Source organism: Phaseolus vulgaris, chromosome 6 (genome assembly GCF_000499845.2).
Source record: "Phaseolus vulgaris cultivar G19833 chromosome 6, P. vulgaris v2.0, whole genome shotgun sequence".
Taxonomy (NCBI): domain Eukaryota; kingdom Viridiplantae; phylum Streptophyta; class Magnoliopsida; order Fabales; family Fabaceae; genus Phaseolus; species Phaseolus vulgaris.
In genome coordinates this window covers 63174-90404 of record NC_023754.2, presented here as the reverse complement: position 1 = coordinate 90404, position 27231 = coordinate 63174, and the positions used below count along the sequence as shown (strand labels likewise).

Sequence of the window (27231 nt, the reverse complement as noted above, 5' to 3'; positions counted from 1 at the left end):
TTAGTACAACACAATAATAACATACAAGCTTTAGCTGCTACGAAATACAGTTCAGGATATATTAAATCCCGTATAAATTTCTTTACAAAAATGCGTAAAGGATCTGCAAACTTAGCAGGTTGCAGAAGATACAGCAGAGAAGAATGAAATAAATAATGTGATATTATGTTCGTAACTCAGTGTTATATCTTCATATAAACATTTTGCTGGCATGTCAAATTGGATCGGGGAAGATATCCAGCTCTATTTTCAATACCAAAACACCTTCTCCTTTAGAAGAGGTTAATCTATCACTTATCTCACACATCACTAACAGGTGGATGTGCATGCACTTCATTAAAGAAGATCAGGATTAATCAGCTTGTCCCTATTTTGTTCCTTAGTTTGGAGTGCCGTTAGCTGTTGTTGCAACTGTTCCATAACAAAATCATTAGTTTGATCTTAATTTTAAAGCTTAAAACATATATTCCAAACAACACCCACATACTTGCTAATGATTATTTGTTTTTTTAGACATACTTCTCCCACACAAACATTTTTAGAAGATAATGAAATAAATTTCTGCAAAAAGTTAAAATTAGTTCATGCATAAACTAATTTTAATTTCTGAAGATGTTTCTTTTTTTTCTCCTACAAGTACCTATAGAAAAGTTTGTTGAAATGAAACCTATGTAATGCATGCATGGTTAAAACTACAAACTACCAATGCATCATGCTTGACGGTGACTCCTCTTTGGTTTGCAATGCTTTGCAAAATTTTGGTATTGTTCTTTGAAGGTTGAAAGCTTGTTGGCAAAAAACTTTTAACATTTGCAAAGATATATATTTTAAAGTCTTTCATGTCTTTTGTGAAGATAATAAATGTGTTGATGGTTTTGCTAACATTGATCTTGTTAATAGATTGAATTTTCTATGATTTGATTTTTTACCTTCCAGTGTTTATTTAATTTTTTTATAAATCGTTTAAGCCTCCTGAAGTTTAGATTTTGTTAGTCTTTTGAGGTTGTTTATTCTTTGCATGGGTTTTTGTTTGATCCTGTTGGGGCTCTTTGTATCTTTTTTTCTTGTTTTTATAGTGTTTTCATGTTGTGGTGGGTGATTGATGAACCTTAAAGGTGTCAATCTAGTTGGAATGATAAAATTTAATAATGATGCTTAACATGATCTTAATTAAAAAAAACATGAATGAATTTTCTTTAAGAATAAAACAGAGAAAGCGAGCTAACAGTTTCTACAGAAAATTACCTGCATGTATTTTAACTTCTCAGCGGTCAATTCATCAGTCAAAGTGGTCATCCTGTAATATGATACAACTAATAGTAAATAAGCTATTTGAAGTCAAAGTAAAAGGAATAGTGAGAAATAATATTTAAATTGATACAACTAACCGAGTATGTAGCTCTATAATTTTGAGAAGCAGAAGACGTTCCCTCTCTGCAGCTGCTGTGTCAACCTGTCAATGACACAAACGTCTGAGGAGAACATCAAGCTGATGAATAATTATTACCTTATTGGATTTAGTAGAGGTTTATGTAATGAGAGAGTGAATGAATAATTCTTCCAAGAAAATGGAACCGTACAAAAGTTGAAAATTAATTAAGCACACTAGTTTAAAGGATAAATTGGGCAAAAATTACTCACACTCCCATTAATTTCTGAACTGCGAGGTATTGGTGGCAACTTTCCATTCTGTGAAACTGACAATAATAATTGGATCATTATATCATTCAAAACCGTCTACAACAATTGCTTCAAGTATAATCAAGGGAAAATCCTTCATTCTTACCTTCAATCCCTTCAGCAGATTGCAAGCTATTCAACAGATTCATTATAAGATCCTGGTTAAAATAGAACTTTCAATGAGATCATAAATTTGCAAAGTCAGTTTCGTGATTAACTTTCTGACATTTTCCTCACCTGTTGCATTGATGTTTGCTGGAGAAGATTTTGAAGGTGAGTCAAAAGAAGTGATGCAGAGATATTGTTGGTGGCAGAATCCTTGGTGCCCTGACTAATTGGCTGAACAAAAACAGATTCAGTAGAAGATAAATGAGCCTTACATAACAAGCAAGTAATAAATTATACATCATATATACTCGGAAACCAACTCAAGATGCAAAAGTTTCCCAAATTTGAAAATGAACTCTATCCATTTAACTTTATAAATTGTTGAGAGCATAAACCAAATATGTGACGTGCTAAACATGTTAGATACATAAGAATATGGCTTATGCACAAACCATTTGTTTGGAATCCAACATCCAATAACTAACACTGGCAGATTTCCGCAGTGATGAGCCCTATATCAAATGTTATGGGAACATAAACATCAGTTTAGGGAATTTATGACATAAATACATAAATAGTAATTAATTAGAACAATGTGATCGGCGTGAAACTGAACTTACAGGAATATCCTATGTTCCAATGTGAAGTCAGTTAATGCTAAATGATAAGACAATTCAGTTGTAAGAATAGAGCACACCTTTACAAGATCTAAATTTTCTGATGTCACAGAAAATCGCCCTTTAATTTGTACTTGATTAGCCTTAGACTTGTCATCCAAGGAATCCCTGAATCCTACCAAGAGTGATGGAAACCAAATTAAACTTAGAATTAAGATGGTTTGGTTAAAAAACTAGTTGAAATTCTGCACATAGCCTGCTGGTGCATACGTATAGCTTAAGTACCTCCCGAAGACTTTATTGGAGCTGATAAACTATTTGCTGAGGCTCGTGGTGGAAGCATCAATGGACCGCTAAAATTTGGAGGTCGTCGCACTTCACGATTATTTTTCTTATCCAGTACCTGATTTCCATTCTCAATCCTAAGAGTAACAGAGCATTAAATGTCTTATAAAGCAAAATACGATGATATTGAGAAGAAGTATAGAACAATAGCAGTGGAGCATCCGTAAGGAATGGAAAGAGCCACATGTGAAACAATGGATCCATTAATATAAACTTACAATTACACACTTCCAAGTTACAACATTTTACAACCATATTAGACAACTCTAAAGGTACAAGAGATGAGTAAAACTTCCATGCCTACATATTCTTCATTGTTGACTTTTGTTAAGAACCAAGAACTAGAAATGGGAAATGGGAAATAGAAAACAGATTTTGTTAATAAGATGAAAAGAACAAAAAATAGGACAACACTCTTCCCTCCTAGGGTTTCCCCTTTTACAACAGCTACTGCTCTATACCCTAAGCGCTTAAATTTGAATGCCTCTCCCTTAACCTAGTATCTGATAGTAACAAAGCCCAAACCAACACTCACGACCCAAGAAGACAACAAAGAGGCGCATTAGCTTGATAGACTTTGTTAGATAATTTACTGATTATTGAAAATAGAAAATTCCAAATGATGAACGGGTATGACTTATTGTTATTAGATTTCTTTTTTGTTTCTGAAAAATATATATTTTTGTTTTGGACTCGAGCCCAGAAAAGAATTAGCTGCCACATTACTGAAACTCTAACAGAAATTTAAATCATCAATAAGTGCCACAGTGACACCTATCCCACTCTTAAATGACTCCTATTTTAATGTTCGACTCTGTTGAATCACTAGGGTCAACCACCAACTAGGCCTTTCTTAAGGCTTTTCAAGTCTTGTGCCATCATTTAAAAATCAAACCGACCACCAACACGTTCATGTATTTTGACCAGCTAAAACACGGGAACCGGGTTGGTTGGGTCTCATTAAATGGGGACCATTTTGGTCCTCTTTTTACCATCTATGCCTCTTCTTTCAAAAACTTCAAAGATAAATTCTTCATGCTGAGCACTGCTAAGGACAAGCAAAAAAGACTTCTTTTACCTGGACGTTTGTCTTTGCTTTCCATTGTACTGGCAATGTCTGGATAAGTTTAAATCAAGGGTCAAGTACCTTCTCTCCCCCGAAGAGAAGAAAAATGTGGAGCTAATCAAGGGGTTGTCGAGGCCTATAAACTGTAAAGTCCTTGTCAACGTTCCACTTGCCAAAGATCCTGAAGCATTCTTTATAGGGTATATAATTTCTAAAGCTTATTTGATTTTGTATTAGTATTTTTCTAACCTGCATTGTGTTATATTGTTCGTGCAAACATCATGGAAAAGGCTTTGACTTGTAGAAGTTGATGAACATGCCTGGCTCGTCCCTGAAGGACTCCAGCTTGGCTAACTTGAAACAGACCAAGGTACAACCAAAAATGTAGCCTGCAGTTACCTTATAACTCGACTTGATTGTGAAAGTACCGCATATATAGGTCACACATTGTGCAACATGGCCTAGAAGTTACAAGTATGTAACCACCTTATTGGACACTTCATTAGGCCCAAAAGCCTATAACTATAGCATTATTCTTCAGGAAGTATAATCTAATCTCATAACTCACTTAAATCTCTTTATATTTATCTAAGCTCTTACTGACTTGAGCGTCGAAGAATCTTCTATAGGTGTTCCACCACTCAGTCCAGCAACTCGGACTGATCATCTTGCTCGCCCCAAACACCTTGGGAGATCCCAAGCTCATCCTCAGTAAGAACAGCCATGTATAATGGAGAGGGATTGATTTGTAGGTGTGATGGAGAAGGAAAACAATGGTGCCATGCCAAAGGGATAGAATGAGAAGCGTGAAATAGGAAAAAATGTGAGAATTTGGGAAGAGAAGTGAGGGGTGTTGTGTGTCAATGGTTGGATGAGTTCACCGAACTAAGATCTTACCTTGTCGGAGATGGTGAAGACAAAGGAAGGTAGAATCGGATGGTGTTTCTAATGAGAGTGAACTAGAGAAAGTGAATAAGTATGTTACTAATAGATGTGCGGTGGAGGAGGAGGAAGTGGAAGAGGAAGCGAAGAAGATTGAGATGATTTGTCTGGTGTGCTGAGATTTCAATGCGGCAATGCTAAAAATGCTCAAAGGGAGGGGTTAAAAGAAGACTTCACAGCAACATCTCAAGTAAACAAGTAAATAATGTAACAATAGTTGATCTGAACAAAAAAGAATGTCTTATTATTGTCAGAATGATAAATAGTACACCACAGTACAATGTGAGCAACTGTTATATGTATTTTTAAATTTACAATTATTAATTCATACATAATAAAACTTAAAATTGAAATGATATGAAATAAGCTAACACATGTAAATAGGATAGTTGGAGTCATTTGTGAGAGCTAGTTAATATTTTTAATAGAAGTTAGATGTAAATGACAAATAGATTGCCCATTGGACATTTTTTTATGGTTCTAATCCAATCTTGTAATGCACCATTAGTATTCAATATACTTCTCAGAACTCTTCTTCTTTTGGGTTCCATGTTTCTGTTAGTGTAATAGATTCCTAGAACTAACAATTATCATAACATGAAACCAATTTGTTGCTCGGTAACCTAACAAGCAAAGAGTACGTCCTGAACTACTTTGAACCTCTAAATCTGCAAAATCCAGCAATACAAACTATGAGAGCAAGAAAATCATTAAGACATGACAAATGGGCAAGTTATGTTGTAGAATAATAAATGTACAAGCTATACAAACCAGAAGTCTTCAGCGGTGAATGCAGACATCAAAGTTGCTTTTTCTGAGAGGAATGGTGCCAGATGCGGCAGTCAAAGTTGAAGGCACCGAAGAAGCAATCCATCATGGACATTTTCGAGTTGAAGGAGAATGTGGAAAAGGAAAAATGGTCCTCGGATATCAAGATTTCAAAAATCTTGTTCTTAAAGCCTGAATTCATTGCACACTACTACAAATTGATTTATTCAAAAGTTTAGGTCAATTTGGAATGAGAAAGAGTACGAGTGACCTAGGAGTGAGAAAACCTCCCACTATGCCACTTCACTCATGTTTTGTACTTTTGTTAACAATCCCATTTAGTGAAAGTATTAACGTACTAACATAAAACTTTTTCAAGGACCTAAATGCAAAAAAAAAACCATGAACCAATCAATCAACACTAGTAGCTTTTAAAGACCTGAAAGGTACTTTATTTATGAGGGCACAACATTATCAATATACCCTTAACATAGCCAAGCTCAATTATCCTTTGCCTTTTCTATAGAACAATGTTCTATTAATTTGGCTCGACTTACCATGATGAATAATACCCTCAAAACCACCATCAACTGCCTCGAGGACACCACCCTCAATGTCACCTCTTAGAAACTGAATGAGAGGATTTTTTCTTAATTGTTCAACAACAAATGAAATGAATATTACAAGTATTTATAGTGTTTGTGCCATTCAGCAGTTGTGTGCTACCGCCTAACACTATTAGCTATGGACAGTTGTACACTAACATACAAGCAAACAGCTGGATGGTTGTACAAAAAAGGCAAACAGCTGGACAGTTGTACACCAACAATTCTTACTAACACCCAAACATGATCCACCTTTACTACAAAGCACCATAATATCTCTCTTTAGCTTAATCCTATCCTTAAGCATCTATCTGCAATCCCAATCACTTCTACTTCCCCATTGGCACACCCTCCACCCACAACACTCAACATCCTCTCAATTAACTTGAGGTTCCTAAGTTTGATGGGCACAACCTAACTCCTTCGATTCAACGACCATCTGCCTAACAATTTCAATGCCCTCATTAGTCTCAATGCACATTCTAGCATGCCAAAGACATTTTTCAGGTTTCTAGATCGCACATCACCATCCTCATTGATGGAGAAAATACATATAACTTGTTCAAACTAGCTTGGCCATGATTTTGGATTTACAACATGACAATTGTTGAGACCCAAATAGTTTAACCAGTATAGAACCATTAAATCATCCCTATATGGAATATTTTGATGATAACAAATATCATGACTTGTACATATGTATATGTTATTCATTATGAACCTTCTAATGTGTGTTTTGTGCCAGCTATAGCTCATTAGACCCTCTAAAGGTTACCAACACATGTTACATGTTCTATGATTATCTCCGTCTAAAGAATTAAACATACAGTATGATAAGGATCTAACCTCTGATCTATGAATACGGATCGTTTCCAACAATTTCTACAAAATAAGTAAAAGAAATAGAAAATGCGAAATGAGATGAGAAACGAAGAAGACACCACAATTCCATATTGATAATTCAAAGGACACCACAATCTAGATGGATAAGTCAAGGAGGATTCACCACTTTGAATCTTAAATTCAAATATAAGAACCAAAGAACTTTGAGGTTACACAATGCGTCACTTAGAATACTACACACCTAAGATAAGTAAAGAATGGGATGTGGTTTGCCACTTAGGATATTATATTACTCACTTGAGATAACAAACCACAGAAAAAGCTCTCAAGATAATTTAAATCCCTCAAAAGTTATGAAAATAGTACATGGGCTCTCCTTTATAGAAGAATTAATGAGTAGTGATTGCCAAACTAACCCATACTTTTCATCCAAACAATCTAAAGAACCATATTCAAAGGCTGTTTGATACATACTCATATTCAAAGAAAATTTATTAAAAAATCAAATCCAAATTCAAAATTTGTTATTCAGCCCTTTATGCATTCGTTGCACTACATAAACAGTTGTAACCATAAATGCTTTCTAGAATTAAAACAAGATTATATATGGTAAGTTTGTGTTCAAGTTTTCAAAAATGCAAGTGTCCAACATGCTTCATATATAGGAAAAAAAAGATTTCACAACATTCATATTAAGCTGAGAAAGGAAACAAAAGAAACGTGAAGAGATTTAATTGATTTATTCACATTACGTTTTTATTGCATATATTCAAATATTTCCATGTTAAGCTTTGCAACATCTATATGGAAATACAACTTTTTCAGTATCCTCTTTGAACATATCAATTCTTGCAATGCTAATTATAAAGCAATTAGTTGAGATTGCAACATTAAATGAAAAATCATTTTTGGAGCAATGGTCATATTCACAAAGCCTGTATAAAGATCAAAGTCTCTAGTGAATAACACATAGATATAGAAATATACAGTTGAAAAGAGCTAGTTTACAATTTTGTCAAAGTGTTCTAAGTTTTTCAAGAGAGCTAAAGCTTTGTATTCTTCACTTTGAGAAATCACCTAGTCAGTTTAATTGTCGTCTCTGAGAGTTTCCTTATCACAATCTTTTGAGTTCTTAATCTCAGAGAAAGATTGAGATGGGTTAACTAGGAATAGTTTGTGTACTTGTTATAATCAAAAGTGGTTTCTGTGCTTGTTATAACTAGGAATAGTGTGCCAAAAAAGCAAGTGTCCAACATGCTTCATATATAGGAAAAAAAAGATTTCACAACATTCATATTAAGTTGAGAAAGGAAACAAAAAGAAACGTGGAGAGAATTAATTGATTTATTCACATTACGTTTTTATTGCATAAATTCAAATTGTTTTCATGTTAAGCTTTGCAACATCTATATGGAAATACAACTTTTTCAGTATCCTCTTTGAACATATCAATTCTTGCAATGCTAATATAAAGCAATTAGTTGAGATTGCAACATCAAATGAAAAATCATTTTTGGAGCAATGGTCATATTCACGAAGCCTGTATAAAGACCAAAGTCTCTAGTGAATAACACATAGATATAGAAATATACAGTTGAAAAGAGCTAGTTTACAATTTTGTCCAAGTGTTCTAAGTTTTTCAAGAGAGCTAAAGCTTTGCATTCTTAACTTTGAGAAATCACCTAGTCAGTTTAATTGTCCTCTCTGAGAGTTTCCTTATCACAATCTTTTGAGTTCTTAATCTCAGAGAAAGATTGAGATGGGTTAACTAGGAATGGTTTGTGTATTCGCTTTGTACTCTTTGATTATTAGTGGAATCTCTTAAAAAGTTGTCTTAAAGGAGAATTAGACATAGTCCATGACTTTAGTTGAATTAGTATAAAATTGTTGTGTTGCTTTGTTTAGTTGTTATTCAGTCTATTGTTTGTGAGAAAAAGTCAAAGACTTTATTCAACCCCTCCTTCTTCTTGAGCCAACAGTGAGCTCAAGACCCTTGGCCCAATCACCACAGATTATGGGCTCTTATGTTAAGTTTCACTCATTTGGACCGCCCCATTTTTTTTCATTTGGATGTGCCCTTAACTCTCAAATGACCTCAATCCAACAAGGTCACCCAATTGCTCTTGTTAGCAAACTCAATTGTATTGCAAGAAGCCTCTACCTAGGTCCATGACATGAGCTTCATGCTATATTCCTTCATTGTTTACAATAAAAGTCTCAAAGATTTGATGTCCTAAGTCATCCAAACTCCAAATCAACAAATCTACATTTCCAAGTTACAAGGCTATGATTACTCAATTCAATAAAAAAACTAGCTAGCAATGTTTATAACATCAACACTTCAAGTCCAAGAAAAACTTCAAGCAAAAAAAGAAGCATCCATGGAGACAATTAAATTTCATTCAAAATTGTCTAAAAAGATTAGTATACAAAGTAAATATAGAGAGAAGAAGCTTATGGTAGAAGCTTTACTAAATTAGACCTAGTTAAGACAACCTAGGCTTTCTAACTATGGTTGGAGAAACTTCCTCACAAGCTAAGGAGAAGCTTCTCTTACAAGCTTTGTAACCAACTAACTCCTAACTACGTCATGATTGATGCCATCTACCAAGAGAAAAGCTTCTCTTACAAGCTTTGATAGTGAGTAGAATAAACTATCTAATGTGATATTTAAACCTTGAGGCTCTCCCACCTAATAGATAAGTCTTTTTGGGTTGGGCTATCCTTTTGTGATTAAGTCCCAACAATTGGAGTTTTCTTTGAGAGTTGGTGTATGAAAAGGGATGCCTATATATCAAGGTGCAAACATAATACCTGTTAGATATTATTAGATATTATGAGATATTATAGATATTGTTAATGGGCTTGGTCCATATGTTTCTTTTCCTATATAAACATAACCCTATGTGTTCAATATACACAAGGGATTTACCCTATTCTTTCTTTTACTTTAATATGGTATCAGAGCATACAGTTAGGGTTCAATTTTATTGTTGAACCTAGTGTTCATTGGAATTTTCTAACCACCGCTGCTGGACCTTCGCCGGAGACGCTGCCGGAATCTCGTCGGAGACGCCGTCGAAATCTCATAGGAGCCTTCATCTTTACTGTTGCCGCCAATTGTCGGTGACTATATTTGTCCTAATCTTTTATGGCTTCTTTCGTTCCCTCTTCCGCTTCCGCTGCCACTGTGGACCATACTTCAATTGATAGCTCAGGCCAGCCTACTATTTTCAATGAATTTCTTAAATGGTATGAGGATCGTCAGAACCCCAGTTCCACTACTTCTGTTGCGCATTCAGGTACATCTTTTGTTGGCCTCACTCCCTCTAATTCCCTTGGTCCTTGGGTTATAAATTCAGGTGCCACAGATCACATTACTGGTAATCAATCTTTTTTTTCTTCCCTATCTACTACGGGTTATTTACCTTCGGTCACCATGGCCAATGGATCTAGGGTACCATCACATGGTGTTGGTACTATTAATCTTTTTCCCTTTTTATCTATTGATAATGTTCTTTATGTCCCTGGGTCTCCATTTAACTTATTATCCATTAGTCGTCTCACTCGTTCCCTTGATTGTGTTATTTCTTTTACCAAAGATTTTGTTTCTTTATAGGACCGGAGTTCGGGACGGATAATTGGCACCGGATGTGAGTCTCATGGACTTTATCAACTACAAATCTCTGCACATGTTGGCGCGATTATGGATTCTCCATCTCTCATTCATGCTCGGTTGGGTCATCCTAGTCTTGCCAAGATGCGGCAGCTTGTTCCAAGTTTGCCTAATATATCTAGTTTATCGTGTGAGTCATGTCAGGTAGGGAAGCACATTCGTAGTTCTTTTCCTAGTAGTGTCTCACAACGTGCTTCATCTCCTTTTGCCTTAATTCACTATGACATTTGGGGACCAAGTCGTATTAAGTCTAATTTAGGATTTCAGTATTTTGTTACTTTTATTGATGATTATTCAAGAAATACTTGGGTGTTTTTAATGAAAAATCGTTCTGAGTTGTTTTCTATATTTCAAATATTTTACAATGAAATTAAAAATCAATTTGGGATTTCCATTCGAATTTTGCGCAGTGATAATGGACGTGAGTATCTTTCTCATTCTTTTAAAAATTTTATGGCTTCTCATGGTATTCTTCATCAAACTTCATGTGCTTATACACGTCAATAAAATGGGGTAGCTGAGCGCAAGAATAGACATCTTGTTGAAACAACTCGTACTATTTTAATTCATGGTAATGTTCCTCAGCGTTTTTGGGGTGATGCTATTCTTAGTGCATGTTATCTCATTAATCGCATGCCATCTTCAGTTTTAGATTACAAAATTCTTCATTCTATTTTATTTCCACATGACCCTCTCCACTCTTTACCTCCCAAAGTTTTTGGGTCCACATGCTTTGTTCATAATTTTAGTCCTGGTCATGATAAATTATCTTCTAAGTCACACAAATGTGTCTTTTTAGGGTTCACTAGATCACAAAAAGAATATAAATGTTTCTCACATTCTTTAAACCGTTATTTTATTTCAGCAGATGTCACCTTCAGTGAATCTTCCCTTTACTTTAAGTCTTGTCCTTCTCCTTCTATGTCTTCATCTAATCAAGTTAATATTCCTCTTGTTGTGCCTAGTGCACCTAACGATTCACCACCGCCATCAACTCTTCAGGTGTATAGTCGTCGTCAAACGTCTCATCGTCCATCAGTTGACTCTATTCTGGTGCCAACACCTCATCCCCCTCCGGCTCCGAAAGTTGAACCTGATCTTCCTATTGCTATTCTTAAAGGTATACGTTCTACCCGTAATCCCTCTCTACATTATACTGCTTTGAGTTACCATAGACTATCTCAACCCTTTTATACTTGCCTTTCGTCTATTTCTTCTGTATCCATTCCAAAATCTGTAGGTGATGCCTTAGCCCATCCTGGTTGGCGTCAGGCCATGCTTGATGAAATGAATGCGCTTCAGAATAATGGAACTTGGGAACTTGTTCCTTTACCATCTAGGAAATCTCTTGTTGGTTGCAGGTGGATTTTTGCTATCAAAGTTGGTCCTGATGGTACTATTGATTGTCTCAAAGCTCGTCTTGTGGCTAAGGGTTATACCCAAATTTTTGGTTTAGACTATGGTGATACTTTTTCCCCAGTGGCAAAGATGGATACTGTTCGCTTATTCATAGCTATGGCTGCTCTTTAACAATGGCGCCTCTTTATCAACTGGAAGTCAAAAATGTTTTTCTTAATGGGGATTTGCAAGAACAAATTTATATGGAGCAACCTCCCGGTTATGTTGCTCAAGGGGAGTCTTCTGGAATGGTATGTCGTCTTCGCAAATCATTATATGGCTTCAAGCAGTCTCCTAGGGCTTGGTTTGGAAATTTAGCAATGTTGTTCAACAGTTTGGTATGACTCGCAGAGAAGCAGATCATTCAGTTTTTTATCGTCACTCAAGTGTTGGGTGTATCTATCTTGTATGTTGATGACATTGTTCTTACCGGCAATGATCACCATGGCATCTCACAAGTAAAACAACACCTTTGTCAACACTTTCAGACCAAAGATCTTGGCAAACACGGATATTTCTTGGGGATTGAGGTAGCACAATCCAGTACTGGTATTGTTATTGTTGATTTTGGCTTAATCCCAAGTCCCACATTGGTGGGTTCATTGTTTGGGAAGGAGGTTTGAGGGTTATAAATTAAACTCTCCTCCTTCACTGTTATATATCTCAATTTGTAATATCTTCTCCCATAATAATAAAAGCGGGCTGTTTTTGCTGTGCTCAGAGATTAGGCTAAACAGGCCAAACTCCGTTAACAATTTTTGGGTGTGTTTTTTCCTCTTTATCTCTTTTATTATTCCGCTTTATTTATTCAATATTATTTGTCGGGTAGCTCTGTTAGGGTTCTGTTTTAGTGGGAAAATTACCCGTTTTTTCCAACAAGTGGTATCAAAAGCCGAAGGTTCGCCTTGGGTTGTTTGAAATTATTTGTAATATTGAATATTATATTTTGAGTTTGTAATGGCAAATCAAGAAGAAGAAGCAAAGGATGTATCCAGAGTGTCGGGCTCCTCGTCATCATGGTCGAGGTTCCCAGTGTCCACTTTGAAATTGGCGGTGGAAATATTTTATGGCACTGAACATTTTGGCATGTGGAAAGGAGAGGTCTTGGACTCTATTTTTCAGCAGGGTCTTGATATTGCTATTGAAGGAGAGAAACCAAAAGAGGTAGAGGAGAAAGACTGTCCAAAACTGCAGAAGAAAGGGAAGGCTCCACAAGATGCAAATGTTGCAAAATGCAAAAGTGATGTGGAATCAGATATCTCTTTAATTGTCTCGCTTTCAGCATCATATTCAGATGAGTGGATATTGGATTCAGGTTGTACCTATCATATGTGTCCCATTCGGGAATGGTTCTTTGAATTTCAAGAACGTGATGGCAGGGTTGTTTACATGGGTAATGATAATCCATGTAAGACAACTGGGATAGGTTCAATCAAGTTGCGGAATCATGATGGATCCACCAGAATTTTGCGGGATGTACGGTACGTGCCAAAGTTGAAGAAGAATCTCATCTCATTGGGGGCTTTAGAATCTAAAGGCCTAGTTGTGACGATGCGAGATGGAATTCTTAAAGCAACTTCAGGAGCACTGGTGATATTGAAAGGCGTGAGGAAGAACAATTTGTATTACTATCAAGGTACTACAGTGGTGGGGACAGTAGCGACAACAACTTCTAGCTCTAAGAAGGATGCTGAGGCAACTAAGTTGTGGCATATGAGGTTGGGACATGCTGGAGAGAAATCCTTGCAAATTCTTACCAAGGAGGGATTGTTGAAAGGTACGAAGGCTTGCAAACTTGAATTTTGTGAGCATTGTGTTCTGGGAAAACAACGAAGAGTGAAGTTTGGCACTGCAATTCACAATACTAAGGGTATTCTGGATTATGTGCATTCAGATGTGTGGGGACCTGCCAAGACTCCGTCAATCGGAGGTAGGCATTATTTTGTCACTTTTGTGGATGATTTTTCCAGGAGAGTTTGGGTGTTTACTATGAAGAACAAAAATGATGTGCTTGAAATTTTCCTTAAGTGGAAAGCTCAAGTTGAAAACTAGACAGGAAGGAAGATTAAGGTTCTCCGAACAGACAATGGAGGAGAATACAAGAGTGATCCGTTCCTGAATGTATGCCAAGATTGTGGCATAGTTCGGCACTTCACTATTAGAAAAACACCACATCAGAATGGGGTGTCAGAGCGTATGAACAAGACACTTGTGGAGAAAGTTTGTTGTATGCTGTCTAATGCTAAGTTAGGCAGAGAGTTTGGGCTGAGGCTGTGACATACGCTCAACATCTCGTCAATCGTTTGCCATCATCTGCTATAGATGGCAAAACCCCATTAGAGGTATGGTCTGGAAAACCTGCAACTAATTATGATTCTTTGCATGTTTTTGGTTCTATTGCATATTATCATGTGATTGAATCAAAGTTGGATCCACGGACAAAGAAGGCTCTTTTCATGGGTTTTAGTCCTGGAGTGAGGGGATACCGTTTGTGGTGTCTAGAGGCAAAGAAGACGATTATCAGCAGGGATGTTAGCTTTGATGAATCTTCCATGTTAAAGGTAAATCCAGGAGGAGCTGATAGTACTCCACAACAGGTGGAGTGTGCCCGGAAGCAGGTGGAGTTTGAGCCGACAGTGGTGATCAAGGTTGTCAAACTCGCGAGTCTACGTAGACTCGTGGAAGCTCCGTAGACTCGACTCGCAGACTCGACTCGTAAGAGTCTACTTTTCTATTAAAAAAAATTAATAAAAAAAATTTATAGTTTTTTAGAACATTTTTACTTCTATTAGAAGATGCAGTTCTATTGACCTCACTTGAATTTGATCCACACCCTCCCAGACCTTCCTTAAAAAATATATTGCTCCTCCAAATTTAACTTCTGCCCAAAAAAAAACTAATGTGCAGCAAGCCCACTTCATTCTGCAGCAAGCCCACTTCATTCTGTAGCAGCCCAATAAAAAAAAATAGAACCCTAATCCCTTCCCTACCCTAATTTCACACCACCCATCTCAAGCAGCAACCTGCGACCACCGCGACGCCACCACCTGCAACCCGCGACCACCGTGACGCCACCACCTGTAACCCGCGACCATCGCACGCACCGCTCGATCTACTGCCGCACTCCACAGAAGAACACGAAGAAGACGCAGTCCACATGCAAACACAAACGACACCGTTTTGGGTTTAAAAAAAACCCAGTTGGACTCGCCAACTCGGACTAGAGTCGCGAGTTCACTGCGATTTCACCGAGTTCACCCCAAAAACGAGTTTACTACCGAGTTAACTCGGTAAGGCAAAGTGGGCACGTAAACTCAGACGAGTCAACGAGTTGACTCGCGAGTTTGATAACCATGGTGGTGATCCCAACACGAAATACCACAAGTGACTCTCATATGGCAGAAGAAGAGTTGATGAGGAAGAGGTTCCTACCCAAGAATCTCAACAGCAATCAGCGCCAATTGCAGTTAGAAGACAAAGACGAGATATTCAGAAGCCTGCTCGTTTCATGGATATGGTTGCCTATGCACTTCCAGTTGTTGATGACATTCCATCCACTTACCCAGAAGCCATTCTGAGTTCAGAGAGTGGTAATTGGGCAGGTGCGATGGAAGAGGAGATGCAGTCTTTAAAGAAGAACAAGACGTGGAAGCTGACACAATTACCAAAAGGTAAGAAGGCAATTGGGTGCAAATGGGTATTTGCAAAGAAAGAAGGATTTCCTAATAAAGAAGATGTTCGCTACAAGGCAAGGTTGGTTGCTAAAGGCTTTGTTCAGAGGGAGGGAATTGATTATAATGAGGTATTTTCTCCAGTTGTTAAACATTCCTCTATTCGAATTTTGTTGGCCTTGGTAGCACAGTTGAATTTGGAGCTTGCTCAACTTGATGTAAAGACCGCATTCCTACACGGTGATTTGAAGGAGGAAATCTATATGACTCAACCAGAAGGATACAAGGTTGATGGTAAAGAAGATTGGGTTTGTAAACTTAGCAAATCGTTGTACGGACTGAAACAATCTTCGAGACAGTGGTACAAACGATTTGATAAGTTCATGAAGGATCAGAAGTACAAGAGAAGCAAATATGATCACTGTGTGTATTTGCGCAGACTTGAAGATGGTTCCTACATTTACTTACTCTTATATGTTGATGATATGTTGATTGCAGCAAAGAGCCAAGTTGAGATTGACAGGTTAAAGGCTCAATTGAGTAAAGAGTTCGAGATGAAGGATTTGGGGGAAGCCAAGAAGATTCTCGGCATGGAGATAAACAGGGACAGGGAGAGGGGAAAACTTTGGCTGTTACAGAAGCAGTATTTGCAGAAGGTACTACAACGTTTTGGTATACACGAAGATACAAAACCTGTAAGTACCCCACTTGCTCCTCATTTGAAATTGAGTAGCCGTTTATCTCCGACGACTGATGAAGAACGAGAATACATGGCGAAAGTCCCATATGCAAATGCAGTTGGAAGCTTGATGTATGCAATGGTGTGTACAAGACCAGATATTTCACAAGCTGTGAGTGTTGTTAACAGGTACATGCATAATCCGGGCAAGGGACATTGGCAAGATGTGAGATGGATTCTACGGTACCTCCAAAATACCTTAGATGTTGGATTGACATTTGAGCAAGATGAATCACTTGGTCAATGCATAGTTGGATATTGTGATTCTGATTATGCAGGTGATTTGGATAATCGACCTTCTACAACTGGCTATTTGTTCACTTTAGCAAAAGCGCCAGTTAGTTGGAAGTCTACCTTGCAGTCTACGGTGGCTTTGTCTACGACAGAGGCAGAGTATATGGCGATTACAGAGGCTGTGAAGGAAGCAATTTGGCTTTATGGGTTGCTTAAAGACTTGGGAGTTGGTCAGAAACAACTTGAGTTATATTCTGACAGTCAGAGTGCTATTCATTTAGCAAAGAATCAAGTCTTTCATGCACGGACGAAGCACATTGATGTTCGTTATCACTTTGTGCATGAGATTCTCGAAGAAGAGAAGATTGTTCTCCAGAAGATTCACACTACGGAGAATCCTGCAGATATGCTCACCAAAGTGGTTACAAGGACCAAGTTTGAACACTGTTTAGACTTGGTTAATATCTTGCACATTTGAAGTTGGCGCCCGGAGGCACAAATTTGAAGCACTGCAAAGTTTGTTTTTGTTATGTTTTGAGAAGATTTGTTTTAGGTGGGACTTGAAATTAAGCCAAGGTGGAGATTTGTTGATTTTGGCTTAATCCCAAGTCCCACATTGGTGGATTCATTGTTTGGGAAGGAGGTTTGAGGGTTATAAATTAAACTCTCCTCCTTCACTGTTATATATCCCAATTTGTAATATCTTCTCCCATAATAATAAAAGCGGGCTATTTCAGCTGTGCTCGGAGATTAGGCTAAACAGGCCGAACTCTGTTAACAATTTTCCAGTGTGTTTTTTCCTCTTTATCTCTTTTATTATTTCGCTTTATTTATTCAATATTATTTGTCGGGTAGCTCTGTTAGGGTTTTGTTTTAGTGGGAAAATTACCCTTTTTCCCAACAGTTATCTCTCAAAGAAAATACGCATTGGATATTTTGAAGGAAATTGGGTTGATGAATTCAAAATTTGTTGATACTCCCATGGATCCCAATGTCAAGCTTCTACCCAATCAGGGGGAGCCTCTTTCAGATCTTGAGAAGTACAGAAGATTAGTTGGAAAATTGAACTATCTCACTGTTACTCGTCCTGATATTTCCTTTGCAGTCAGTGTGGTGAGTCAATTTCTTAATTCTCCATGTGAAGATCATTGGAATGCAATCATTCGTACTGTGAAGTACATTAAAGGCTCTCCTGGAAAAAGTTTTGTTATATGGTCATAATAACCATACTAAAGTTGTTTGTTATTCAGATGCTGATTGGGCAGGATCTCCATCTGATAGAAGATCAACTTCCGGTTATTGTGTCTCCATTGGTGATAACTTGATCTCTTGGAAGAGGCAAGAAACAGAGTGTTGTGCCAAGATCTAGTGCAGAAGCAGAAAAGATTATATCGGGAGATATCAAGACTGAGTTTGTTAATTCAAATAATCAATTAGCAGATATTTTTACTAAACCCTTACGAGGGCCTAGGATTGATTACATTTGTAACAAGCTGGGTACATATGATCTATATGCACCAGCTTGAGGGGGAGTGTTAGATATTATTGGATATTATTAGATATAATTAGATATAGTTAGATATTATGAGATATTATAGATATTGTTACATATTTCATATTTATGTAATGGGCTTAGTCCATATGTTTCTTTTCCTATATAAACATAACTCTATGTGTTCAATATACACAAGGGATTTACCTAATTCTTTCTTTTACTTTAATAATACCGATTGGTAAATGAAGTTGTAAAAGAGGAACTGACTACTATAAGGCCAGTGTCAATTGAGTGAAAGTCATTGTGGATGTAAGTCATAAGGGGCGACAATGTAAGGAGTCCCATATTAAGTAGAATAATATTATTAAAAAAAAAAAAGAAATCTAATCTAGAACATTTCCCTTACAACAGAGCCACAACCACGACATGTTTTATCAATGCTACAACTCTAAATGTCACCCTTGTTTCTAACTTTCCTCCTACTTAAGTTGAACTCGTCTCCTTCCAACCTCTGTAGCTAACAACCAAGATGTTTTAACTAGCTACAAATCCTCTATTGTCACTGACTTGTAACTAATTGTCATATTTAGGAAACTATAGGAGGAACTAACTTCATTTCATCAAAAAGTTTGTTAAACTCTAATTAGAGTCTAAAATAAAACAAGATATGATACAAAAAAATATAAAGTACCTTGTTGATATTCGTTCCCTTTCTAATTTCGAATGATTGAGAATTGTGACTGGCAACAGTGGTCCACTATGGGTTTGACGGCTTTTTACCATTTGGCCTTTAGTTTTGGTCATAATTATATCTTTCTCTACATTAGATGTTGTTGCTTTCGAAGTTGACACATTTCTTTCCCAAAAAATATTTTTGGGAAATCCAAGTTCTTGGATTTCGCTTTCTGGAATCTTCTTGTTTTTGTTTAAGTATTCACTCTGCTCAGTCTCTTTTATGTCAATAGCCCCTACCTGTGATGTGATCTTATTCAGTTTTGATTTCTCTGAATTCATTTTTCCATTACCAGACTGGGAATCAACTGCACCCTATCTTGACAAACAACAGAAGAAAATGATCCTTTAACAGTATAGAATGTTTAGAACAATTGAACAATATCAAAAATTCAGTGGCAATGTCTTCTTACAGCCTTGTAATTGGTGAAAAAATTGTTTTCATCTTCTTCCCTCATCTCAGCAATATCATCATCATTCCTCACCTAGAAAAATTAAAGATATATTAGTTCAGATCTAATAAGGGACAAACTAGTTAAGCGAATAGATATGAACATGAATACATACCAATGAAGCTTGAGCTTTCAAATCATCAATATCAAAGTTCCATGCGCTAACTCCTCGTTGGTATTGACTCTAAAGCAAAATATATAAGTCTATTATCTATGGAGCCAAAGATAAAGGTGATAATGTTTTGTTTTCTACAAGAAACATATATATGTTGCATTATATTTTAACTGAAGCTTTAAATGTCCAGTTACCAAAAAGTGTAGTTAGGTTAGTCATACATAAAACACTTTTATAGGAATTAGGGACAAAGTTCCCTAAAACCCCTTCCATTTTAAATAATGCTAACTGTTTAGAATATATAAATCATTGTTACAGTTTGAATACGAGAAAATCTTAGCAGAGAGCATGATAGCATGATTTTCAGTCTGGTGAAAAGGAGGAGAGCGACACTAAAAAGGATGTTGAAGGAAGTTTTCAAGAGAGATCTCAAGCTAATTAATATTTTTGAAGTTTTGTTTTTTAATTGTAATGAATGGCACTGTGTAGTTCAAGTAATCAACCTCATCTAGTTGGAAAAGGCTTTGTGATTGTTGTTATATTATCCTCTAGATTAGTCTCCCTATTTCTTACTATCTCTTGGGATGTGTTTTCATATTTCCTTATCATGATTTAATTCCCTAATTAGTTAGAATTATATTAGTATAAATATGATTTTGTTTTCTTGTTTTATGACTATATCAAATACATTAATACATTGTGAATCTGTGATTATTAAGAGTAAAGAAAATAAATATAGGATTAATATTCCTTGTGTAAAATACACACATAGGATTGTTTATTTATAGATGAAAATAATAACAGAATAACATAAACTATGGGTTAAACCCGTTACGTTCAACACTCCCCTCAAACTGGTGCATATAAATTGTATGTACCAAGCTTGTTACAAATATAATCAATTCTAGATTCACGTAAAGATTTTGTGAAAATATTTGTTAACTAATCATTCGAATCAACAAAGTTAGTCGTGATGTCTCCAACCATAATCCTTTCTTGAATGAAATGACAATCAATCTTAATATGTTTGGTTCTTTCATGAAAGATAAGATTTAAACTAATATGAATAGCAGTTTGATTATCACATGAGTGTCATTTGAGTGACATTTCCAAATTGCTATTCCTTAAATAACTGTTTAAGTCAAATAAACTCACAAGTAAATAAGGTCATAGCTCTACATTCTGCTTTAGCACTAGATCTTACCACAACATTTTGTTTCTTGCTCTTCCATGAAATCAAATAATCACCAATTGAAACACAATATTCAAAAGTGGGTCTTCTATCAAATGGAGATTGTACCCAATTGGCATCTGAATAACATACAACTCTAGTATGATTATTTTGATCATATATAACAAGCATTTTTCTAGGAGAACCTTTAATGTACTTCAATATACAAATGACTGCATTCCAATGATCAACACAAGGGAAATTAAGGAATTGACTCACCATACTAACTGCAAATGAAATATCAGGACGAGTAACAGTAATATAGTTCAACAAATTTTCCAACTAATCTTCTTTACTTCTCAGAATTTGAGAAAGGTTCCCCCCGATTAGGTAGGAGTTTGACATTAAGATCCATAGGTGTGTCAACAAATTTTGAATTCATTAAACCAATTTTCCTCCAAAATATCCAATGCATACTTCTTTTGAGAGATAACAATATCATTGTTGAATTGTGCTACCTCAATCCCCAATAAATATGAGTTTCCAAGATCTTTGATTTGAAAGTGGTGACAAATATGTTGATTTACTGGAGAGATGTTATGGTGGTCACTACCTCTAAGAACAATGTCATCAACATATGAGAGTCATACCAAATTGTTGAACAAGACTACTAAATTTTCCAAACCAGGCCCTAGGAGACTCCTTGAAGCCATGTAAAGATTTGCAAAGATGACATACCAATCCAGAAGACTCCCCCTGACTCCGTGAGCAACAAAATCAGGAGGTTGTTCCATATAAAATTCTTCATGCAAATCTCCATTAAGAAAAGCAATTTTGACATCGAGTTGATAAAAAGGCCATCTTTGAAGAGTTTCCATGACTATGAATAAGCGAACAAAAGTCATATTTGCCACTAGAGAAAACATATCACCATAGTTCAAACCAAAAATTTGTGTATAACCTTTAGCCACAAGACGGGTTTTGAGATGATCAATAGTACCATCAGGACCAACTTCTTTGATGGCAAAAACCCACTTGCAACCAACAACAGATTTCCCAGAAGGTAAGAAACAAGTTTCCAAGCTCCACTGGTCTGAAGAACACTTATTTCATCAAGAATTTCCTGATGCCAACCAAGAGGAGCTAAGGCATCCCCTATGGAATTGACACAGAAAAAGTAGACGAAAGGAAGGTATAAAAAGGTTGATAATAGTCGATGGTAGCTTAAAGTAGTATAATAATATGGAAAAGGATTACGAGTAGAATGTATACCTATACAGAGGGCAATGGGAAGATTAGGTTCAACCATCGAACCCAAAAGGGGGGAGGATTTGGCACTAGAAGAGAGTCATCCGATGTACGATGGGAAGGTTGACGATGAATGCAAACTTGAAAAGGTGGTGGAGGAGGGGAATATTTAGAACTCAAGGGCCAAGGGAAGTAGAGTGAGTAAGGCCAACAAAAGATGTACCTATGAGTGAAATTGAAGGAAGGAGTAGAACTAGATATCTGACGATCCTCGTACGATTTGAGAAATTCATTAAAAATAGTAGGTTGTCTTGAGATATCAGATGAAACAGAGCCCACACTAGATGTTTGTGAGGGAGCAACAAAAGAGGCCATAGATGAAGATTAGAGACAACAAAAAATTAAAAATCAAACGGGCTATGATGAACAACAGAAGGCTAGATCCATTACAAGGATGAAAACAGTGGCAGAAGCCGCGCAGCGGCATACGAGCGGCAACACCAGTTAACAGTGGGTTCACCAAAAAAAAATGAATTTTAACCCTATGCTTTGATACCATATTAAGAAATATAGGATTAATATTCTTGTATAAAATACACACATAAAGTTGTTTATTTACAGATAGAAATAATAACAGAATAATAGAATAGAATAACACAAACTTTGAGATAAGTTTGTTACATTCAACAGTGCTACATCTCAGTTAATATTGAATAGTGTTTCATTTTATTTTGCATCCCTTCCTTTATCTATTCCAAAATTTTCAACATAGTATTAGAGTGGTTCCATCTTCCATGACCTATCCCCACACTAGTTTGCTGTCATGTTCTCTCCACTCCCTAACTCACTCTCATTTTAACAGATACTATAAACATGGCTTGAAACAATAAGGCTTCCTTCATTCAAATAATGCTCCAAAGAATCACTAAATTAATCACAGTATGTGGCAAATAAGAATTTGAATATCAGCTTTAACCTGAGATATTGCCTCTTCTTCTGCAGAAGGCATTTTCTTCACTGCTAGTTGAGCTGCATCTTTGAGCTGCAAGAATTAGTGAACTTAGGTAAAGCTAGCAGGAAGAAAGAAATTTAAAAACTGCACCAAGGCCTGCATGAAAACCAACCTGGAGGGCTTTTACACGATTCCAAAGAGGTGGTAAGTCAGCAAACAGTTTTTTTAAAGAGAGTTGGGGAGGCTTAACATGTTTGAAGAAGGAATGTTTCAGTAACTTCTCTGCTGATGGCCTTTTTGTTTGATCTTTCACTAGGCACATAGCAACCATTTCCTTAAAAGACTGATCACAACTGGAAATACTTTAATTAGACAACGATTAAACAAGGAACACATTATGAATAACAACCATATCAGAACCAAAATTCAATCTTATGTGCCATGAGTAATGAACTAAATAAAACTACATGTATCATAATGATGACTCATGTGTAACAGTCCATCCAGAAAGAACAGCAATACCTTAGAGAACTTCTTATCACGGTCATAATCAAGTCCAGGAGGGGCATTCTGTATAGTCATTAGAAGAACCTATACATGAAACAAAAAGTTAAGTCATCTTATATTATAAATTATATCACACAGTTCAATGTGAACATCTTTTTAGACACTGTCTCTTAGCAACCACTGGATGTAAATACCTTCATTGGAGGGTATTTTGAAAACGGGGCATGACCATGAGCCAACTCTAGTGCCGTAATCCCAAAAGACCAAATATCAGCCCTATTCAACATTTATGAACCTCAGCAATAACAATAAACTTGGCCCATTATTCAATCCCAATAAAAACAAAAAAAGAGTCCATTGAACAAACAAACAAACTGGAAAGAATTGTAGTCAACGGAAACCACAACCTTTCATAAGCAATTCTGCATGAACAAGAGGGCATTTGGAAGAGCTAATACAAAGCTAATTTAGGCTTTTGAAAATAGCTTATGACCTTTTCATAAGCCCTTCTGAACTTATTTCAATAAACTTCATGGAAAAGCCTATATAAGAATAAGCTTTTTACAGCTTATGTCAACCAGCTTCACAGTCAAGAATTTGAGAAACTCTCATCCAAAATCATAATCCATAGCTTATTAGACTAAGAACTTATTAAATCAATGCTTAATTAAACTATTTACCCAAAAGCATTAAACCATTACAGTACACTAGTCATGCCCTTAATAACAGTTACTTCCATTGTCCCTAATGGGAAAGACTCTTTCAACTAATTCACACCCAAAAAGAAAATTAGTTCAATTCGTTAAAACAATAGCTATGTATTGTTGTTCCAAAATTATCCTTAGATATTTAGAGTTAAAGTAGTTGAGAGAGAGACTTTGGTACCGTGAGTCCGTGTACTCTCAAACCCGATTAAGAGAGAAACACTTTTTTTGTGAGTTATTACAAATATCTAATTAGGATATTATAGAAAGAAAAAAAACAATTCACCATTCGATTACAAAGTACTTATAAAAAAGGGATAAACAATTTTCTGAAAAGGGTGTTATTAACACATTGGCAAAATCAAATGTTTTGAGTTAGCAGTAACAGAATGTACAATGTTATGGTAATAGGCAGAGACAGCTAATAAGAAGATTAATTGGATGAATGACTGACTTGGAATTATAGCCACTTGAAGGTTGCAGCACCTCAGGAGCCATCCTGCAGAAGAAAGGTGGCAAGAACATATAATGTTACGCTGTACAGAGAGTGAATGAGAAACAAATGCTGTGATGTGATACCAGCAAGGGGTCCCGACAAAAGTGTTTCTGCCGCGCTGCCTGTCGCCGGCGTCGAACAAGCAAGTGGCAACACCGAAGTCGGCGAGCTTGACCGCGCCGCTGCTGCCGAGTAAAATGTTGCCGGCCTTGACGTCCCGATGAATGTGGCCGTGGTGGTGGAGGTACTGCAGGGCCTTCAGAGTTTCTTTGAGGATGGATCTGATTGCCTCCTCCTCGAACCCTTCCATATACGCAGTCTTCATGAGATGGAAACAGGAGCCCTCGTCCATGAACTGCATCACCACCCACAGACTCCGCTCCACCGCGAAGGAGCAGTATGCCTTCACCACATTCGGATGATCGACCAGACTCATCGTCTGCGCCTCCCTTCGCAAATCATCCTGTTGCAATATCAAACATCGATTAAGATGATAACCGATATGAGAGAGCAGCGAGGAGGAAGAAGATTCTAACGAGATTGATGTCACAGCGATCGAGATCCAAGCACTTGACGGCAACCAGTTGGTTGAAGGGAAGATAGATGGCTCTGTAGACGGTGGCGGTGGCGCCATAACCAACTTCTTCTAGAAGCTTGTAGTCGGAAGGGTTGGTGGAGAAGTTTTGGCTTTGTTCATGAGTCCCTCCCATGTGGCTTCACTCAATGAATGTGGTGATCTTCATAATGGATGATGATGATGTTCCAACACAATCCACCACTGCTTCGTCGCAATCACAAGCCATTTTCATTTTCATTTTCAGTGCACTGCTGCACACTTCTCACTCACAAACCCGTCATTGTTAAGCGATTGTTGAGTCCTTCTTGTCACCAAACAAAGCGCGAGTAAAGAGGCTAATTCAAGTGTGCGTCTCTAAATTTATATCACATTTTAAATTTAAGAATGTGGAAAATAAAAGAAAGGAAAATGATTGGTTTACCTTACACTTTACTAAATATTAATATTTTAATTAATTTTAATTTTTTTAATTTTAAAAATTATTTTAATATTTTATATTTTGTCTATATTTTTATTAAAAACATTTTTTTATTTTTTTTATTATAAATATTAATATTTTATTGTAAGTGTAAACTGAAGCAGGGTGTCAAAATATCATCACCCAAATTATCACATTTTGAATTCAAGAATGTGGAAAATAAAAGAAAGGAAAATGATTGGTTGACACGCTCCACCTTAAACTTTACACCTTACTAAATGTTCCTGCCGGTTGACCAGGTCGTGTTTCGTGCGTAGCTAAGACTCGCGTGTCAAGGACTCCTTCGTCTTTGTTCCAAATCTCCACCATTCGCCGCCGTGAGTACCTGAAACAGAGAGAACAAAGGGCGTCCTCGCGGTCGTTTGCACTCCGACGCTCAAGTCAGTATGGCAGTAAACACCGTGCACCTCCGTATCGGAACACTGCAACTACTGTGTTCTGAAGGTGCGTAACTGTTTTCTAACTAACTTCTCTCTTGTGCTCAAATCACTCGTGCGTACAGTGTGTAAGCTTGCAAATGATTCAAACGTACCTTACTAAGCTTTCAAAAAAGCTTATATACCTTGGGTTTCAGTGCCTCTGCCACGTGTCACTTAGGACTTAAGCGCAACTCTGGGTGGAGGCCTTACGACGTTGTAACCCAACTTAGGGAAATCCCAGCGCGTAAGTCTCCCTTCTTCGAAGTGCATTCGGCGCAGGGGGTGACTACCTGGGTGCCAACTCATGCGCCCCAGCCTCTAGTCACTCACCCTGGGAGTATCTCTACCTTCCTTTCGTACCATGCATGTAGATTACCCCCTGGGACGTGGCCCTCTCGCGGGTCGTATCTGTCCCAGTGGCTCTCCAAAGGTGGCGTGCACTGCCGCGTCTCTACACCTCATGTAGGGGTACTTCGCGAGTCAGGTCTCTCCCTGCTGGTACTGGGAGTATGGCCTTAAAGCCACCTTTCTCTTCTCTTTATTACTCTTCTGAGGTACCGAGGCCCGAGGCCTCCACGCCCTTACCGTGGCCTCTTACCGTGCCGCCCCCTCCATGGTCTCCCCTACCCGTGGGTATCGGGGGGTGGCCCTTCCTATCTGTGGGTGTGCCCTATGGTGCCGCCTCCTCCACGGTAGTTCTTTCCCGTGGGTATCGGGAGGTGGCGCCCATCGGATGTAAGCACCCCTTGGTTCGGACCCAGTCAACGCCCGAGGCTGGTCAACGCTCGAGGTCGGTCAACGCCCGAGGCCTAACCACCTCCCTTCTCGTCTCCCTGTGCCCTTGATGGGTCCCACCAAGTGTTGACTTTGGTCAACGCCCGTGGACGGGTCGGTACACAAGCCCCCCAGTCTTGAGCTGACAACACCATTTTTAGCGAAAAGACTAAGGCCTCGCCCTACCGTCCTACGTGGCATTCTAGTGATGGGACGTTTTTGCACTATGACGTGATACCTTAAGTCACGCAATAATCTTCCGACACGTGGCCCAATCGCATGGTCACGACTTAACGTCGTTTGCGCTTCTCAGGTTTGTGTTATAGCTTTCGAAAACGTGCACTCCAATCACTGTTCCATCAATTGCATTCTCATTCACACTTCATCTTCCTACTCGAAGCTTTCTCTGATCCCTCTTC

General features: G+C 37.4%; 1 protein-coding gene across 4 annotated transcripts; it reads right to left on the bottom strand.

Annotated features, from left to right (window-relative positions):
- LOC137830897 (serine/threonine-protein kinase BLUS1-like) lies at window positions 1-25510 on the bottom strand. 4 transcript variants are annotated; one of them, XM_068638292.1, is made up of 20 exons: window positions 25101-25475; window positions 24648-25027; window positions 24523-24567; window positions 23559-23640; window positions 23380-23448; window positions 23030-23200; window positions 22882-22947; window positions 19487-19555; window positions 19333-19404; window positions 18879-19234; window positions 6978-7013; window positions 2691-2827; window positions 2486-2580; window positions 2241-2300; window positions 1918-2019; window positions 1787-1838; window positions 1642-1697; window positions 1389-1453; window positions 1246-1297; window positions 1-411 (listed from the first exon to the last, which is right to left on the bottom strand). In XM_068638292.1, the coding sequence occupies exons 1-20, from the start codon at window positions 25272-25274 to the stop codon at window positions 337-339; spliced, it is 2214 nt and encodes a 737-aa protein (XP_068494393.1). In that variant the 5' UTR covers window positions 25275-25475; the 3' UTR covers window positions 1-336. The 4 variants fall into 4 exon arrangements, with proteins under 4 accessions (XP_068494393.1, XP_068494394.1, XP_068494395.1 ...); XM_068638293.1 differs by lacking the exon at window positions 6978-7013 and having other exon boundaries at window positions 25101-25510; XM_068638294.1 differs by lacking the exon at window positions 2241-2300.
- Between the last annotated feature and the right edge of the window lie 1721 nt (window positions 25511-27231).

What these genes read in the sequence shown, in the direction of transcription:
- LOC137830897 (XM_068638292.1), bottom strand. Translation starts at nt 25,274, where the DNA reads ATGGGAGGGACTCATGAACAAAGCCAAAACTTCTCCACCAACCCTTCC. An exon ending in TCCGTATTCATAGATCAGAG is followed by an intron (nt 2,828 to 6,977) that starts GTTAGATCCTTA and finishes TGTTACTCTTAG; the next exon opens with GATTGAGAATGGAAATCAGG. An exon ending in ATTATAGAGCTACATACTCG is followed by an intron (nt 1,298 to 1,388) that starts GTTAGTTGTATC and finishes ATCATATTACAG; the next exon opens with GATGACCACTTTGACTGATG.